The sequence below is a fragment of the Peromyscus leucopus genome, chromosome 1 (genome assembly GCF_004664715.2).
Source record: "Peromyscus leucopus breed LL Stock chromosome 1, UCI_PerLeu_2.1, whole genome shotgun sequence".
Taxonomy (NCBI): Eukaryota; Metazoa; Chordata; class Mammalia; order Rodentia; family Cricetidae; genus Peromyscus; species Peromyscus leucopus.
In genome coordinates, this window is record NC_051063.1 from 122726800 (window position 1) to 122747135 (window position 20336).

The following is a 20336-nucleotide window of genomic DNA, read 5'->3' on the forward strand; positions in this document are numbered from 1 at the left end:
ACCCTTCCTCCTGCGGTGGTCCTAGCTTCCCGAAAGAGAGCTATTTCCTGTGTCTGTCTTTTTAAGTATTTTGTTCTGCCTTCTCATTGGTTGTAAACCCAAACACGTGACTGCCTCATCACTGTCTGAATGTACAGCCCTCTAGGTCTTAAAGGCGTATGTCTCCAATGCTGGCTGTATCCCTGAACACACAGAGATCTATGGGATTAAAGGCGTGCCGCCGCCGCCGCCGCCACCACCACGCTCTGTCTATGGCTCTAATAGCTCTGACCCCCGGGCAACTTTATTTATTAACATACAATTAAAATCACATTTCAGTACAATTAGAATACCACCACAGTTGGGGGTTAGAGGTAGGGCCTAACCAGCTCCAGGCTCTTAGCTCATCCCCCTTTTACTTTCAAACCACCATGAGGTGAACAGGCTTCTGCCACATGCTGCTTTCATAATTGACTGCCTTGCCAGAAGCCCAGAGGCAATAGGGCCAACCGTGACAGAAGCCTCAAGACCATGAACCTCAAATACCTGTCATCCTTGTAAATTTCCTCAGGTATACTGAATACCGACCAACACAAAATTTAAAACATAACAATGTTATGAACAAAGTATAGTACTTTTATTAGAATTCAAAATTAGTGCTGTCATTAGCCTTCAGGATGAAAGGTCATGTCCTTCTACTTTAGCACTCTTAAGACTGTCATTTGGTTGGGCAGGATGGCACACACCTGCAGTCCCCTGCTACTCAGGAGTCTAAGGCATGGAGACTGCTTGAGCCTACGAGTTCCAGGTCAACCTGTGGGAGCCCACAAAGATTCCAACTTGTAGTCTGACTCAAGGTCAGAGAGTCAGAGTTGACGTTGCTCTCCAAGGCTGCATAACAGGGTGCAAAGGCGTGGTTACCAGTGTCTTATACTTCAAGGTCTCATCACAAGATGCTTTGCCATGGGGCATGGCTACCAGGTGTTTTGAAGAACTACACTTGGTTGTATGCTGTGCTTTGATCTTGAAGTGGGGGGGGAGGTCTTTTGCCTCTCCCCTTGCTAGTGTATAAAAAGCCCATTAGAAATAAACTCAAGGCTGCTGGGTATTGACCCAGGGCCCTCCCGAAGCTATCCTGTGTCTGTCCTTTTTTTTCATCTATATTTCTATCTAGCATTCCTCAATTCCTCACTCCCCGCTTCAAGGGACCCTTCGATAGGTCAGGGTTGTTCCCCAATACCAACCTAAGTAACAGAAAAATCCCACTCTTAAATGATTAAAAAAAAAAAAAAACTGACATTTTACTCTTAATTCCCCCATAAGGTCGTATATTTTCCTTGAGGTACACAAAATTCAAAAGGAAATTTCACTCTTCTCTGTTAAACATCTTAAGAATGCCAGAAATCTTTCCAGATGCCTTTCCTAAATGGTTCCAAGAACCCAAAACCTCTTCTCAAAGCAATGGCACTAGGCTATTTATATGCTGGATATCCCACATCCTTCTCACACTGCAAAACACATGCCAGAAAACTCTTAAGTCCCTGGCAAGCTGTTCTCAATGGATTTAATCTGATGTGTTCAATAATCAACACATTTTAAAGTGAGTGCCAATTTCCAAACAGTGTGTGGCACTAATTTTAGCTTTTATATAAGCTTCTTCCAAACTTGAAGTGTTTATTTCCTAACTATAACTTGATCTCCCTTTGCAATTTACATATGGATACACATATGGAAATGATGATAAATCCCTGTCATTGTTTCTTGCCTTTCCTCAGCTTGTTTGTATGTTAGAGACAATTCAGCACGCAGCCCAGGGACTTCCCTGGGACATCAGGCGTGCTCACCACACCGGGCCTTCTTGTGAGTCGACGTCTTGCACTACTCTGCTTCACAATTTAACAAGTATTCTCTCCCCACAAACACCTTTGCTGTGCTTGTAACAGAGGGCTTTCTGGCCATGGTTTCAGTTTTTGTTTTCTCTCTTCCTTTGAGCATTTACAACCCTGCAAGGGTGGCAGGGTAAGAACTGCCCTATCTAAGCACACGCTATCAATCCAAACTGGAACCGACTTTTTCAAGTCTCGGACCTTTAAAGACCGGACTAGAAGCCAGGGCATGCCTAATGCTGTGTGCTATTATAATAGACTATTTGAAATTAATTTTATTCAACATTTTTCTGGCTCACCTTAAACTATCCTTTGTATTTTCATGTTATTTCCTGTCTTATGAAGCAAAAATCATGCCTTTTATTTCTCCCTTATTTTAAATGCACAGGGGCAGTCTGATAATTACTGGTTAAAAAACAAAACCAAACCACCTACCACATTGGGTTACTCATACTGAATGAAAAAATAATTCATGTTAAAAGGACTTCACTCATTTTTTAAAAACCAGGACCATATTTACATATAGCAGATATTAAAATACTAAAATACTGTTAGAAAACAACTTTTCTTCTGAGCATCTTGAGAAGCACCCCTCACTTCAACTCCGTTTCTTCTGCCCACATCTCTAATGGCGTCAAGAGCAAGCACAGGATCTGCTTGTAATGTCACAGTCAGCTTCTGTCCTAACTGGTTAGTGCCTGTGCTTTACCAGTGGACAGATTTTTGGTAGCCCATCTTTTAAAGAAGATCCTGTGGTGTAGCAAGGTGATTCCTGACTCAAGTTCAGTATCTGTAATATCAAAACTTACCTTCATGTAATAGCGCTGGCCCATTACCTATCAACAGAATGAGAGGTGCGCATGGAAAAGCCTTGCTTTATATTAAAATCTCACTACTTCATTGTGAATACTTGATGTATTAGAACCTTTTAAATAAAAGTTACCTAAGAGGATGGCTCTTCAACAAGAGGGACTCAGGGAGGATACATTCAGATCACAGAGAACCTGGAAACCCATCTCAAGGGGCTAAGAGAAAAGGCAACCTTAGAAAGTTGACTTATTCAATATATATATATATATATATATATATATAAAGGACAGTGTAATAAAAAACCAAGTAAGTCATTACCATGTACATATATTGGCTGTCAAAACATAAGAGTAAAGTTGCATACATTTTATGCATTTATTCATTCTTTCCCTTTGTACACATATACTGAATATCTTTAAAATTTTTACTTGAATAAATCTATTGTAATAATAAAAATATTTCAAGAATGATTGTTCTGAAAGAAGTGACAGCCTCACTGTATTGTAAGAATCATCATCAATGGTAATCATTTGAAAATGAAAATAACCCTGTAAAATCAACACAGGTTAAGTAACAAAATAGCCAAAATGCAGCAATATTTACATGAGTATATTGAGTGTTTATAGAGCACATCCATTTCTTCCCTGTTGTAAGTTTGCAAAAAACTGTCGAGTGCTACAACCCCACCACTTCAGGAGGCCGGCCAATCTCACCACTTCAGGAGGCCGGCCGCACAGAAAATGAGCCCTTCCACACAGACTAACTGGTTCTGGAGCTGACTCACACTTACAAACCACAAAATACCATAATCACATGACAAACTCGAAGAAATATAATTGTTTACCTTTCAACTGCTGCTGTTGTGTACAATACACCATAATAATCACAGGGGTTTTCACACACTGACTGTCCTCACTCTGAAATGTCCTACGTAAATACATCTGAGCACGTTACCCTTCTATAAAGGAAAAGCCAGCATTTCCTATTTAAACGTTTTTATTTCAGTGTTAAAGACAGAACTCTTAGGAGCCAAATAAGGAAAACAGACCAAACTCAAAACATTATTAAATCATATATAATCCACTTTATTACCACCAATCATCACATTTCTAGCAAGATCAATTTTATTCAAGTTCTAAACAATTAACAACCCATTCTGTAAAATAGAACGAAAAACTATGACCAAAAGAAGACAGCCAAACGTTTAACACATTATCAAAATGAACGGTCTTTTGTTAAAAGCCGTAACATTTGTCAGTAGTAACCGTATGGAGGCCGCTGGTTGTGACCATATTGTCCGTATTGCTGTTGATAGTAAGGCTCTTGTCTCTGCTGTGGGTAATTGTTTCCCCATGACCGTCCATGCCACTGATTTGATCGATTGTCACTTGGCCATCCTCGTCTGTTATCCCTACCTCTAAACTGTCTGTTATCTTGCAGCCTACCAAAAGAAAACAGAAATATTAACTTCTCTATAAAAAAAAAAAAAAAAAAAAAATCCAGGAAACCAATCCCAGGGAATTTGGGTGCTCAATGTAACACACAGTACTTGAGAGTGGAAAACCTAGTTCTCTCTGGACGTCACAGCTCTAGCCATACTCTCCCAAGATTGAAGTCCTTCCAGCATCACACTGGATGCCTTTTACTGGACAGAGGCAGGTAACAAGTCCAGTTGCGATCACCTGACACCTACCAAAATGCACAAAACAGTCTGACTTCTTCATAGTTTTGAATTATTACATTTAATTTTCCATTTCATTTTATAAAATTTCTAAGGTAATCAAAAACAATACCTTCTTTAAAAAATCAAGTACAAAACTCAAGTTTTATTAAGTATATCTGTAAAGAAAATATTAGTTTGAGACAGGGTCTCATTGGATAGCCCAGGCTAGCCTAGACCTTATGAACCTACAGCCTCAGCCTCCTAAGTACTGAAAGTATGGCTTGCATCACTATGCCTGTCTTAAACAAGACTCATAAAAGCAAGTATTTACAGTGCTTATTATGTTCCAGGCACTGTCCCAGGGCTGTGGGGGAACCATACTGAAAACACAGGTTGGCCCTGGCTTTAGGGGCAAGCATATTAAAGCTATCTTTCCCCCGGATAACCCTCTGTATTATCTTCTGGAAATAACACGTACCAGTTGCCTCGATTTCTTTGGTTCCCACCGGCTCTGCTATTCCATTCCTCAACAATTGGGGGTGATTCAGGAGGACGTTTCAAGTACTCTTGGTACTCTTTGTCATCTTGTGTGAATCTGTTTGCAAACATCTCTTCAAAATCTGGAATCACTTCAGAAGTATCACTCATCTTGAAATTCTGTACAGTTTTTAGAATCTGTAAGAATTTTTTTTAAAAATTAATACTAATTTATCAGCTTATGAAAAACCAAGAAGTGAACTGCTGTGGATATCGTTCTGTATAAATAAAACACTGACTGGCCAGTGGCCAGGCAGGAAGTATAGATGGGACAAGGAGAGAGGAGAATTCTGGGAAGTGGAGGAGAATTCTGGGAAGTGGAAGGCTGAGTGGGGGAGACACTGCCAGCCCGCCGCCATGACAAGCAGCATGTGAAGATGCCGGTAAGCCACGAGTCATGTGGCAAGGTAGAGATTAATAGAAATGGGTTAATTTAAGCTATAAGAACAGTTAGCTAGAAGCCTGCCACGGCCATACAGTTTGTAAGCAATATAAGTCTCTGTGTTTACTTGGTTGGGTTTGAGTGGCTGTGGGACTGGCAGGTGACAGAGATCTGTCCTGACTATGGGCAAGGCAGGAAAACTCTAGCTACAGTGAACGATTCCAGACAGAGTATTAACAAAAGTCCCTATGTATTTTTAAACTTAAGAATGTAACAGTTCTTGACTACATTGTGCTACTGGAGCCTGCAATACTAAGATGAACAATATATCATGGGCCATATCCCCAGAGTCCCCAGTCTAGAAGAGGCAGATATGGTGGCTGGGGAGGATATCTCAATTTGTAACATGCTTGTCCTGCAAGAATGTGGACCTAAGTCTGCTCTCCAGCACCTACATCAAAAACCAGGCCTAGTGGAACAGACTTACAATCACAGTGCTGGAGAAGTGGGGACAGGCAGATCCCTGGAGTTGGCTGGCCAGCCAGCCTAGCTAATCGGCAAGCCCCAGGCTCCAGTGAAAGACCTAGTTCAAAAATCAAGGTAGACAGTTTCTGAAGAATGAGCCTGGAGTAGACATCTGGCTTCCACATGCACCCCACACATACACACAATAAAAAGTATAATGAAGATGGATATGAGGTAAACACAGAGGGCAGAAGACATCAAGAAATAAAACTAGAGAGGTAAACAAGGGACAAATTGTGGGAAATGTTGAATCCAACACAAATACTTTTGTATCTTCTTTCTGGGAGGCAATGGGAAGTACGGGTGACTTAAGAGGGGAAGTCTAAAGATCTAATCTACCTTTATGTGTGGTGATACACACCTGTAACAGGAAGCAGAGGCAGGAGGAACTGCAGGCCAACCTGGTCTACAGTTAATTCCAAGCCAGCAAGGGCTATATAGTAGAATCCCATCTCAACAAAAATAAAAACAAGGTCCAATTGGGTAGGGACTAATGAAACCAAACTAAAGCAGATTGCTATAATAATGTAGATAACATGCTGAAAAGTTAATGTGAGGTAAGGGCTGAGAAAACAATTTTAAAAGAACTCCAGGAAGAAACAGTCACTAATTAGATATGGGAGGAGTAATAAGGGATGAATCTCAGGCTTCCTACCAAATGATTAGACACATTATAATGCCACCAAAACTATGAGAAAGGTGGGTAAGGATACCCTGAATTTAAAGTGAGCGATGAACCAGGTGGTGGTGGCCCATGCCTTTAATCCCAACACTGGGGAAGCAGAAGCAGTAGGATCTTTGAGTTCAAGGCCAGTCTGGTCTACAAGACAGTCAGGGATACTCAGAAAAACCCTGTCTTGGAAAACCAAGGACTTGAGCATTCCTTGGGTATATGCCCAAGAGTGGTATAGCTGGGTCTTGAGGAAGATTGATTCCCAGTTTTTGAGAAACCGCCATACTGATTTCCAAAGTGGCTATATAAGTTTGCATTCCCACCAATAGTGGAGGAGTGTTCCCCTTGCTTCATATCCTCCTCTCCAACATAAGCTGTCTTCAGTGTTTTTAATCTTACCCATTCTGACAGGTATAAGATGGTATCTCAGCGTCATTTTGATTTGCATACCACAAGGACACATGCTCAACTATGTTCATAAAAGCATTATTCGTAATAGCCAGAACCTGGAAACAACCTAGATACCCCTCAACCAAAGAATGGATTAAGAAAATGTGGCATATATATACAATGGAGTACAGTAAAAACAATGATATCAGGAAATCTACAGGCAAATGGATGGAACTAGAAAATATCCTGAGTGAGGTAACCCAGATTCAGAAGGACAAACATGGTATGTACTCATAAGTGGATAACAGATGTAAAGCAAAGGATAACCAGACTACAACCCACAGCTCCAGAGAAGCTAGCTAACAAGGAAGACCCAAAGAGGGACGCATGGATCTCAATGGGAAGGGAAAATAGATGAGATCTCCATGAGTAAACTAGGGATGAGGGGTGGGCAATGGAGGGTAGGGGATGAGCGATGAGAACATAAGGGAATGGGATGATTGAGCTGGAACAGAGATAGAATGGAAGAGCAATGAAAGAGATACCTTGATAGAGGGAGACATCATGGGGATAGGGAGAAACCAGGTGCTAGGAAAGTTCCCAAGAATCCTCAAGGATGACCCCAGCTTAGACTACTAGCAATAATGGAGAGGGTGCCTGAACTAGCCTACTCCAGTAATCAGATCAGTGAGTACCCTAACTGCCATCATAGAGCCTTTCTCCAGTAACTGATGGAAGCAGATACAGAGATCCACAGCCAAACACCAGGCTCAGCTCCGGAAGTCCAAAGAGAGAGAAGAGAGGCATCTATGAGCAAGGGGCATCAAGATCATGATGGAGAAATCTACAGAGACAAACCAAACGAAACTAGTGGGAACTCATGAAATTTAGATCAACAGCTGTGGAGCCTGCATGGGACTGGACTAGGCCCTCTGCATAAGAAGACAGTTGTGTAGCTTGATCTGCTTAAGGAGCCCCTTAGCAGTAGGATCAGGTCCATCCCTGGTGCATGAGCAAGCTTTTTGGAGCCCACTACCTATGGTGAGATACCTTGCACAGCCTTGAGGCAGGGGGAGGGGCTTGGATCTGCCTCTACTAAATGTACCTCCCCATGTACCTCCCTCCTTCTTGTAGGAGGGAATGGGGGGTAGGTTGGGAGGGAGAGGCTGGACGGCTGGGAGGAGGGAAAAGGAGATTCTTTGATTGAGGGAAGAGGAGGATCTTTGATTGGTATGTAAAATGAACAAAAATTAAAAAAAGAAAAATCAAGGACTTGTCTTTTAAAAAAAGATGAAACAAAACAACAAAAACCCCAGCAACCCGCCCACCACCACCACCACCACCACCACCCACACACAGAGGGGGGAAAGGGGGAAGCTAGGTAGTGATGTATACCTGTAGCCTCAGCAATTCAGATACTGAGGCAGAATTGTTTGAACCCAGGAGTTTTAAGCCAACCCAAGCAACATATATAAAAACAGGCATTTAGGTGCACAGTTATTAAAGTTTGGGTAACTATTTTATGATCTTATGCAATTTACTCATTTTCCAGATCCTGTGAGAAATGAAGAAAAAAAAAAACCTGACACTAGTAAGTAAGATACTGTCTAATGGATATAAACAGTATAATCTGGGCTGGCAAAATGGTTCAGTTGGTAAAGGGGCTTGGGGCCAAGTCTAAGGACCCGAGTTCAATCCCCAAGTCCCATATGGTAGAAGCAGAAAACAGACTCCCACAAGTGGTCCTCTGATTTCCACATGTGTGCCATGACATACAGACCCACACAGAAATGTAGTATAAAAATTAAAAACATGACTCTCTTAACACCTGAGTTATGGATACTTAAAAAAATATTTCTTCAACCCTCTGTCTACAGGGAAAGATTTGACTTAACTTGCAGGTCTAATCCTCAAGGAATAGTGTAGAAGTAACCATCTTATTAAATAAGAAACACAGAGCTAATACAGAGATGAAAGCCAAAAGGTCAGAGCAACAGCTAAGAGCTAAAAACCTTACCCTTTACTGTCTCGGTGGTCCTACTTCTCCGAAAGAGACCTACTTCCTGTGTCTTTTTTTTTATAGTTTCTGTTCTGCCTTCTCATTGCTTGTAAACCCAACCACATGACCTCCTAGTCACTGCCTGTCTGTACAGACCTCCAGGTCTTCTATGGTTGGTATTGAGATTAAAGGTGTGTGTCTCCAATGCTGACTGTATCCTTGAACACACAGAGATTTACCTAGCTCTGTCTACAAGTGCTGGGATTAAAGGCATGCACCCCAACCGCCCAGCTTTTGCTATGGCTTGCTAATAGCTCTGACCCCCAGGTAACTTTATTTATTAGCATACAAATCACATTTCAGTACAAATAAAATATCACTATATTTCCCCTTTTCTAATTTAATAAAAAGGAAAAAGGTTATAACTAACAGAATAGTCTTCAGCAAGACCTTGAAACTGCAGAATTCTATAAGTAGTCCCCACTTCCCAGTCCTCCTTGATCAAGTACTGTTCAGCTTCTCTATCTCATAGCTTTCCTAATCCAAACTGATTGCTTTTATTGATTGCCTCAAAACTTCTAAACCAAAACTTCTTGGTAGACCTAGCACTCCTGAGGCTGAGGCAGGAGGATCAACTGAGCCTAGATGTACAAGACCAACTTTGGCAAAGAAAAAGGAACCAAACCTATTTTATGATTTGAGGCATACTTAACATCATGCTAAAAGCTTAAAACCAAATCTTTCCCCTGGTATCCTCAATTTTTTTTTTCCTGTACTAATTAAACTTCTACTAAAGCTTTTCGTAAGTTGTTTAACTGGAAGATAGCATCTGTAGCAGGAATCTTAAAAGTTCTTATTAATAAAATCAAACCCGAGGCCGGTTATTGGGGTCAATGCTGGTAGATCAGAGAGACAGAACAAGCCACAGCTAACCTCACCTGGCCAACTTCTCAGCTGGTCCTGTTTCCTCAGATTGGAAGCTTCTGTGTCCTCATCCAGAATGAATCTCAGCTGAACTGCTGCTCGAAAGCCTGAAGCTTAACCAGCCACATGCTTCTAGTTTCTGGTCCTCATGCCTTATATATCTTTCTGCTTTCTACCACCACTCTCTGGGATTAAAGGCTGGCTTTCTGGGATTAAAGGAGTGTGTCACCATGCTTGGCTTTTTCCAATGTGGCCTTGAACTCACAGAGATCCAAATGGATTTCTGCCTCTGGAATGCTAGGATTAAAGGTGTGTGCTATCGCTGCCTAACTAGTGACTTTTCTGTTCTCTGACCCCAGATAAGTTTATTAAGGTACACAATATTTTGGGGAACACAATATCACCACAAGCATCTTCTTTGCTTTTTTTCCCCTCCAAACATGCAAGCATTCATAACATAATACTACCCTTATTCCAACAAAATTAAACTTGAATTGTTATTAAAATACAAGAAATAATATCAGGATATTCTACCTTTCCAGCTACTACTGAGATTATGTGTTATTAATTATACCTCCATGTGCCCAGCTAGTATTGGCAAACTAATGTCAAATACCAAAAACCAAATGAGTTTAAAATAAATCCAACTAGGCCAGGTGTAGTGGTACATGCATCCCAGTACTTGGGAGGCAGTCTGGTGGATCTCTGAGTTCGAGGCCAGCCTGGTCTATAGAGTGAGTTCCAGGGCAAGGGGGAAAAGTCAACAAAAAAACTCCCAACTAATTAAAAGTGTTCGTGTTTCCATACTAATCACAGAAGCCACTACAGAGACAGAAAGACATCCCATTCCTAATTAAGACAGACAGTAAATTCATAAGGCAAGGAAAATGCACTACATTTTCCCCATACCCTACCTACCACAATCAACAAGTATCTTGTTTATTTACTCATGAGAGTGGAATTTAAACAAGACCTTAATGCAAGCTTTACTTAACCCAAGAATTTGAGGCAACTATACTGTTTAATATTTAGGTTGATTAAATACAAGGACAACACCAATAAACAAGCTATCATGGAAGGGGAAAACTCAAGAGGTCTCAACAAGGAACTACAAGCAACTAAGGAATGCTAAAAGCAAGAGAAATAGTATTCCCAAGAGCAGAGCACACAAACCGGTTATTCAATACCATATAGGATCAGCCCTGAAAACATATACATATAAGTAACATTATACAAACTGAGCAAGATTTTATATATATATATATATATATATATATATATATATATCAACTAAAGAAGCCATGAATTTGAAAGCAAGCAAGCAGGATACTCATGGGAGGGCTTAGGAGGAGGAAAAGGAAAAATGCAGTAATTTCGAAAAATATAGATAATATGGCTTCAGGGGTTTTAAAGGAACCTCAAACGATGGGAGAAGGGGTGGAGAGCTAGCTCTGTAATCAAGAGCACCCACTATTCTTCCAAAGGACCACAGATCAGATCCCAGTACCCACGCTGGGCAGCTCATAACTACCTGTAATTCTAGCTCCAGGGGATCCGACGCCCCCTTCTGATCTCTGTGAGCATCAACTCCTCTCTCTCCTCCCCTCCCTCTCTTAAAAAAGATGTGGGCAGAGGGGGTGAGTACATGCACAACTCGGTTTGAGGGCACTGGATTCAAAGGACTCTTTAGAATCTCAGCCCTAACAATCCAAAGAGGAAACTCGCTTTTCCACTGAAGAGCTACATACAAGAGGTCACGAGCCTCCTCGTCCGGGTCTTCAAAACCAACACGCTGGTTCAAGCATCGGTTGTTGTAGCTGCCGCTGAATGAAAGGCTACATCCCCCACTGCCCTTGAGCCCCACTATTTTCTTCTCCACAAGTAAAACCCCAGAGCTCTGGCTGAGGCACCCTGGTCAAGGCTAACAGAAAGGGCGTCGGGGGCTCCCCAAAGGCGAGCCCGGAGAGCAGACCTCGGCCCACCGGACGCGTGCCTCACAGCGGCTTCGACACAGCGGCTCCTTCCAGAAGCCCCTTAAAGAGCAGACCCGAGGGGAAAGAGGCTCGGATCGGAGGAGGAGCGACTTCGGGGCTCCCCCGCCTCCAGACCGCGGGGCGCTCCGGCTGCAGCCTCCCCGTTCCCTCCGCCGCCCCGGCCGGAAGACGCATCCGCCCAGGGCTGTGCTCACCCTTCCGCCGGCCGCCCTGGAGGGACTTGGGATGACCACACAGCAGCACCCAAAACAGCTCTCCAAAGTAACCAAACGCGCAGGAATCCCTCACTACTCCACTTCCGCTTCCGGAGCGCAAAAAAAAAAAAAAAAAGCCGCCTACAAATCTCGCGACATCCATAGAGTTCATCGACTTTCCCCGCCCCGTTCCTGCCACGCCCCTCGTGTTCGAACTGCGGCGCGGCCGGATGGAAGCTGCCCAGGTTCGAACCGCTTGGCGAAGGTGGGCGGTGCTGTCTCTTTGCTGCCCTGACTGCATGCCTGTCTTACCGAAGGGTGAAAGACATCGCCATCTAGTAAAGTCCCCTGGACTGGCAGTCGTCGGCGCACTGGGACTGAAAGTCCGCGAACAGGACCGGAAGCGGGGCCGGGGCGGCGGGGTGAGGAGCAGACCACGGCGCCGGCACCGCTTGAGCGAGGCCGACCCGGTCCTGAGCAAACCTCGGCAGTCAGGTTCCTGCGGGCCGCTCTTTGTTTTTGCAGAAACGCGTCCACTTCTCCACCGCCTGTGGTCCGATCCCTCCCCAAGGCTTGGCGATTTCTTCTCCAGAGTTTGCAAGTGCGGAAACGCTGACCTTTTTCTCAAATTTCTTCCCGGACCGTCCACTTTTCTTGGGAATACAGTCAACTTGAAAAGTTCGATGTCCTCCGGGCGGTGGTGGTGCACGCCTTTAATCCCAGCACTCTGGAGGCAGAGGCAGGCGGATCTCTGTGAGTTCGAGGCCAGCCTGGGCTACAGCGCGAGATCCAGGACACCAAAGCTACACAGAGAAACCCTGTCTTGGAATACAAAAACAAAAACAAAAAAAAGAAAAAAGAAAAGTTCGGTGTCTAAATTGGATATGGTTTCTTTCCACGCCTCAGCCAGATGCCATATGCTGTTTATCCCTACAGTGACTGGCATCCATCCACTCCCAGACCCATTACCTCCACCTCATCAAAGTTCTCATTGCCTCCCCCCGCCCCACGCCAACAGTGTGAATGCAGCATTTTTCTTGTTCATGTCTTTCTTCCTAAAGCACCCCCACCAGCATATCTTACGCTAACTGCTATAGGCATAGTCATATTCAAGCACAGCTGGAATACAAGATACTCAACAGCCCCTTGCTGCCTAGGCCCAGAATATTAATTTGGTTTCAAAATTCTGTTTTATGATATTTGTCTTTCATTCTCTCGCCTATGGTAAACCAGACCATCTGCTGTACTTCATGAATTACTCATTCATTACATTTCTCTAGATTGCCAGTGTCCCCTTGTGCTTGGAATGCTTACCATTCCTCTACAAATAGAAGACACACACATCCCGCCTCCAGATGTTGACAAGTTATATCCATTCTCTTAAGATTTTACAGTGTGACATCACCATCTGGAAATAAGTTTTACCTCTGCTAGGTTCCACAATGCTTTTTGAACTTTACATTATTGCCACTTTCTGACTTTAGGCTACAGTTTTAAATTTGTTTTACATCTTATAGTATATAACATTGTGCTTCTCATAAAGTAAGCACTCAGTCCATACTTGTGGAATGAAAAGTGGAACTGAATAATCCAGGCCACAGTTTAGAAACATCAATTTAACAAAAATAGGATAGTATTGATGGGGGGCGGTGAAAGTCTTGGGTGTCAAGTAGAAAGAGAGATCACGATCAAGGTTACAGAAATGGAATATCCACACTAACTGAGTAGGTGACCCAAGAAAAACAGTAGGGAACAGTGAAAATCCCACCTCTTTGAGCCTGGGAAATTGGCACTGAAAAGGAACTTCAGTTTCATTTAATTGAAGTTTAAAAGTAGTTTAAGAGCACAAATTTACGTGTGATGATGTCCCGTGTGATACCAGCTCTTGGGAGGTGGAGGAGAGATGGGGTGAGTTAAGCTCATCCTCAGCTACAAGAAACCCTTTTTTTTTTTTTTTTTAATATTTATTAGCCAGGCAGTGGTGGCATACGCCTTTAATCCCAGCACTTGGGAGGCCAGCCTGATCTACAGGACAGCCAAAGCTACACAAAGAAACCCTGTCTCGAAAAACAAGCATGTGTCATCATTCTAGCAGCAGAAATATTCTGGGAACCAAGGTTTGGAAACGGTCACTGTCCAAAGCATCCCGCTGAGGACAGAGCAGACAGGACTTGGGCGCAGGTCAGGTCCCTGAAATCTCACGAGTTTTGCTATTAAACCCTTTCTCCTTTTTATGTCCGGGATCTTTTCTGCATGCTGTATCTCATCAAATCAAGGATGTTACCTCTTGTAAGGCACAGTTATATCAAGATGCATAGCACTGACTATTAATGTCTTTATAATGCAGATACAACATTAATTGAAGGTATATCATCACAGTTTCAGGAATCCTAAAATGTTTACATGCATTTATACACAAGTATACTCATGTATATGTACACATTTTCAATAAAATTCAGTAAACTACTAGCCTTGAGACAAAGTCTTATAAATGTTATAAAATATAAATATTTCTCTGAATCCTTTAGAAGGTTAACTTTGTCATAAAATAAAAAGAGATAAGTTTTAAATGTGAAAAATAGGTACCTGCAAACACTTACTAGCACATACTCTTTTTTAAAAAAGAATATCTCTCTTTGCTGGAAAGATGACCCAGCCGTTAAGAATGCTTATTGCTCCTGCAGAGAAGCTGAATTCAGTTCCAGCTCCTAAACCTAACAGTGCCACTCCCTATGGGCCATACTTTCAAACACATGAGTGTATGGGAGCCGTTCCTATCCAAACATACTTTTTTGTTGTTGTTTTTTGAGACAGGGTTTCTCTGTGTAGTTTTGGTGCCTATCCTAGATCTCGCTCTGTAGCCCTGGTTGGCCTCGAACTCACAGAGATCCGCCTGCCTCTGCCTCCCTAGTGCTGGGATTAAAGGCGTGCGCCACCACCGCCGCCGCCGCCGCCGCCGCCGCCGTCGCCACTGCCCAGCCACAACATACATATTAAGTAAAAAAATAAAAAATTTAAATTATTTCTTATCTGTGGTATGAAGCCATATTATAATAATCCATTAAAAACAGAGCTTAGCTGAGCATAGTGGCCCATCATATAACCTCGGCATTTGGAAGATCGCCCCAAGTCTGTGGCCAACCTGGCCTGACCTGGACTACAGAGTGGGTTTTTTTAGGCCAGTCTAGGCTATAGAGCAAGACATTTTTTAAAGGCACATTTAAACAAATTTTGAAGTGATTTATGTGTCTTTGTGAGCCTGCTTGTGTGCACTGCGCATGTGCAGGAAACTTCCGGGGGGGGGGGGCACAAGAGGGTGTTGGATCTCCTGGAATTGGAACTACAGGTGGTTGTGTGCACTCTTGTAAATGCTGATAACAAAACCCAGTTCCTCTGAAAGAGTGCTAAGTATAAAGTATATTTCAAATATTCCCCCTTTAAAAATGTATCTTTTCCTCTCAAAGTTAAGGAAGGCAATAAGAAAGTCTTATTCCACATTCTAGACCAATCTTCTCTTTTACTGGTAACATAGCCATAAGTCTCCGTAGACTCAGAAAGAGCATCCACATTTCATAAAAGCCCTCTCAATACAGCTTCTGTTTGAATGACCCACCAGACATGCTCCATTTTGAGGGTCTCTTTTCCCTCCCTCTAAAGTACCTGTGTCCCAAACCCTTAGTGTCTATCCCTCTATCAGTTACGTGGTCCATGGTCCACTATGGAAAAGAACTAACATCATTAACTCTGGTGTCATCCTCAAGTTCAACTGTCTCCTCCAAGTGGCATCTTTCATAAATCTCAAATACGAAATTTTACAGAGCCACGAATGCCCTTGTACCAAGCCACGACACCAGATTAGGTAGATATGTGGCTCACAATCACTAGCTGTAAGTCTTCCTTTTGCAATCAGGATCAAAATACTCCCTTGCCAGTTACCAGTGTCTACCTGGTATCCTCTTAAGGGCGGTGACATTTTCAGTCTGATTCAAAGTTTCAAATACAAAGGCCAACCCTTGCCCACAGGGCCGGTGTGGTAAGTGGTGTGGCCACTACAGCCATAGGCATTAGTCGCCAACCAACGGTCCTGGTAAGTAAGCCCTACTGTCTGCAGACTTCCCTTCCAGAAGTAAAGGTAAAACCTTTCCTAGCAGCCTTTCTTCTTTTTAAAAGTAATTTTTAAAACTTTGAGATTATAATTACATCCTTTCCTCCATTCAACTCCTCCCGCATGCTCTTTCACATTCATGTTGTCTTTTCCTTTCTTTGTGTTACACACGTGTCTGTGAATATTTATATATTCCTAAGTGTATAAATACAACCTGTTAAGTCTGTGTCATGTTATTTACGTGCATGTTTTCAGGGCTGACTAGTTGGTATTGGATAGCCAATTCGGTGTGCTCTTCCCCGGAAATGACTGTTTCTCTTCTCAGTGTTCCTTAGCTGTCTGTAGCTCTTTGTCTAGGGTTGAAGCCTTGTGAGCGTTCTGCCTTCCCTGTTAGCATGCCTATTGGTGCCATCCTTGTTTGGGTCATGTTTAGCCAACCATGCTGACGAGATTTCATGGTTATAGTAGCCTCTTTGACATTTCCAAGAGACACAATCTCACAGCAAATTCACTGATCCTAAGACTTAACAACTCTTTCCCCCTGATCCTCCATGATGTTCTCTGAGCCTTGGGTTGTTCTCAGCAGCAGTCTTGTAGATGTATCAGTTTGGACTGGACTCCACAACTCTGCATTTTAATTGGTTGTGGTTTTCTGAAACGGTCTCTGTTGCAGAGAAGTCTCCTTGATGTGAACTGAGAACATATTTATTTGTGGGTATAAAGATAAATATTTAGAATGTAGTTATGGATTATGTTGGTTTTGTAAAGTGGTGGTTGTAAGTTGTCCTCCAGGATCTGTGAATTCACTCGCCCCGTGGACTTGGCTAGGTTTCCAGTACCCAGCATGGTTTCCCTCTTGTTGAGCTTAAGTCCAATTAGAGAACTGTTCATTACCACCAAGGTATGTGTGCCACTCTGGCACCCTTTGCCATGGGGTAATTGTTGTGGTTCATAGGCATCAAGGTATAGGTCACTTCCCTCCTTTGGAAGCTTGCATGGTCACTTCTGATACCGTGAAAGCTAGTGTTCAAAGAGGAGCCTTTCAGGTCAGATCCATTTCGGGTCCTCTGGGTTCTGTGTCCAAAGTGTATGGTGCCTTCAGTAGTAGGGACTTACCTTCCACCCTGGGGGTTGTGGGGAATGAAGGGCAATGGCAGTAGCTTATGTTTTGAGACTCTCTGGAAAACCCTGACCAACAACTCAAAGGAGCTTTTCGTGCCTGGGGTTGGGATTTTTGTTTGATAGTCTATGGCTCTTGTGGAGAGCATTGTCATCCCAGATGGAAAATTTTCAGTGAACTCTGTATGTATACACAGGTTTACATGTAATATAGGTATTTTAGGTAGACACTTTAAAGTATACTTCCTTACTGTTACCCTAGCCCGTCCCCTTCTGTATTTCCCTATCCCCCTCTAATTACCCCCCACCGTTACCCCATTTCTCGCTTCAGATCACTTGTCCCCTGCTACCCCCTCTATTACTCATTCACCCCTACAGCTGCAACGGCCCCCGTTTACTTTCCTGGTTTCTGCAGTTTCTCCAGGTTATGTACTCAATCTGAAGAACTGGAGCTAGGAACCTCAGGGGAGAGAGAGAGCGTGTGATACCTGTCTCTCTGGGTCCAGGTTACCTCACTCAATATGATCTTTTCTAGTTCTACCCAGTTACCTGAGAATCCCATGATTTCATTTTTCTTTACAGCCGAATATTATTCATAGTGTATATGAACCACGTTTTCATTATCCATTCATCAGCAGAAGGACATTTAGGTTGTTTCTATTTCCTATCTATTATGAATAGAGCAGCAATGGACATGGCTGAGCAAGTATCTGTGGACTAGGACCAACGTTCTCTCTTCTGTGGGTATGTCTGAAGGGTGTGCATCCCACCACATCATGAGATTTTAATATTGACCATTTGACACAGAAACACTTTAGAAAGCACGTAGCCTGCAGCCTTCTCTGGTTTACTTTGACGATACAGATTAATCTAAAAATCACACTCCTGAATAGCCTTCAAACTAGAAAATTCATTGCTGTATGAATATTTATGCTCCTTTCTAAAAAGCAAGTATCCTAAATTATTATTTATACACCATCTTATCACCAGCGCATGTCTACATGTAAGTGAAATGGGTAATTGAAATACTGCTTTAAATTGTAGCTACACAGGCATACCACCCCTCTATCCTTCCACCTTGAAGTCAATTATGTGTGCATTATACCAGCTTAATTATTACTCTAGGGAAAATTAATTAAAACTATCAACCAGAAAATAGCTTTCATTAGTTTTGGAGGTATTGGTTTGATAGTTATTAAAATTTCATCAAAACTCTTTTTTGGGGGGGTTTCTCTTGAGGGGGTATGCTGCAGGGGTGAGGTGAGGATATGGAGGGACTGGGGTGAATGGGATTGGGGTACATGATATGAAGTTCCCAAAGAATCAAAAAATTCCTAAAGAATCCATAAATTATGTTATTTTTTTAAAAATTTCATCAACACTTAGTGCAGTGGTCTGAATAAGAATGACCTTCCTAGGCTCATGTGTTGGAATAGTTGGTCCCTAGATGGTGGACTATTTGGGAAGGATTAGGAGATGTTGCCTTGTGTTGGAGGAGGTGTGTCATTGGGGGCAGGCTTTGAAGTGTCAGAAGCCACACCATTCCCAGTGTGCTCTTTGCCTGCTGTTTGCAGTTCAAGATGTGAACTCTCTCAGCTGTTCATGCCATCATACCTTTGCTCACCATCACGGACTCTAACCCTCTGCTACCATGAGCCTAATTAAATGCTTTCTTTTATAAATTGCCTTTGTCATGGTGTTTTGTCACAGCAATAGAGAAGTAACTAAGACACTTAGGTAGGTTAAGAAATAAAATATCCAATTTATCAGTGTATTTGGAATAAAAGATACAGTGAGTCTAAAACTTGTATATTCAAACTCTTGACAACCTTTTAATAATTTAAATAATACTTTTCATAATCCCACAGATTTAACACAAGTGACTTATTTAATGGCATTAAATATCTTTATTTTTATTTACATATATGTGTGTGTGTTTATGTGTGTGTGTGTGTGTGTGTGTGTGTGTGTGTGTGTGTGTGCGCGCGCGCACATATGTGGATGCCCATGAAGACCAGAAGAGAACACTAGATTCCCCTGCAGCTGGAGAGAAAGGTGGTGGTGAGCCACCTGACGGGGACTGGGACCCAAGCTTAAGTCTCCTGTGAGAGCGGAAGTTGAGTTCTCTCTCCAGCCTTATCATTAAAGATGTAAAGTAAAACTTGAATTTGCTGTGTTTGTTGGTGAGGAGACTTGGAAAAGACACGAAGTAACAAGGAAATTATACTACAACTGGCTTTCCTTTCGTGTTAAGAGAGGTAATGTCAAGTTAGTCTTGTCATTTTTTAAAAAGAGCAGCAATAAGAATATTTCCCAGGGAGGATGAGAATGTGACAATAACAACTGGTTTGTGTCAGGACAAATGTGGTTAAGACATTCAACAAATCTGGGTGTGGTGGCATATGCTTGTAATCCCAGCACTAGGAGGACTGAGGCAGGAGGATTGCCATGGGTTCTAGGATAACTTGGGCTATAAGGTAAGTTAAAGGCCAACCTTGGCTACAGAACAAGATTTTGTTTGGTGATATTTTGTTTGTAATCTAACAAATAAAGCTTGCCTGAAGATCAGAGTGCTGAGCTAAACCACTAGTTAGCCATAGAGGCCAGGCAGTGGTAGCACACGCCTTTAATCCCAGCACTTGAGAGGCAGAGGCAGACAGATCTGTGTGAGTTCAAGGCCATCCTGGGCTACACAAGATTGATCCAGTCTAAAAGAGAAACAGAGCCAGGCAGTGGTGGCACACACCATTGATCCCAGCCCTTGGGATCTCGTGTCTTTAATCCAAGCACTAGGGAGATGGAGATAGGAAGTGATATGGCTGGGCAGAGAGAGGGATGTAAGGCAGGAGGAGACAGAACTCAGTTCCCTTTTGGCTGAGGATTTCATAGAGGTAAGAACTAATGGCTGAGCCGGGGCGGTGGTGGCCCACGCCTTTAATTCCAGCACTTGGGAGGCAGAGCCAGGAGGATCTCTGTGAGTTCGAGGCCAGCCTGGGCTACCAAATGAGCTCCAAGAAAGGCCCAAAACTACGCAGAGAAACCCTGTCTCGGAAAAAAAAGAACTAATGGCTGGCTGCTCTGCTTCTCCGATCTTTAAGCTTTCACCCTGATATCTAATTCTGTTTTTTTGTTTTGTTTTGTTTTTTGTTTTTGTTT

At 42.7% G+C, this 20336-nt stretch overlaps 1 protein-coding gene across 1 annotated transcript; it reads right to left on the reverse strand.

The window, feature by feature from the left end:
- Window positions 1-3734: 3734 nt before the first annotated feature.
- Window positions 3735-12079, reverse strand: Ramac (RNA guanine-7 methyltransferase activating subunit). Its single transcript, XM_028873800.2, has 3 exons — window positions 11957-12079; window positions 4817-5013; window positions 3735-4116 (listed from the first exon to the last, which is right to left on the reverse strand). Exons 2-3 carry the CDS (start codon window positions 4984-4986, stop codon window positions 3930-3932), a joined length of 357 nt encoding a protein of 118 aa, XP_028729633.1. The 5' UTR covers window positions 4987-5013; window positions 11957-12079; the 3' UTR covers window positions 3735-3929.
- Between the last annotated feature and the right edge of the window lie 8257 nt (window positions 12080-20336).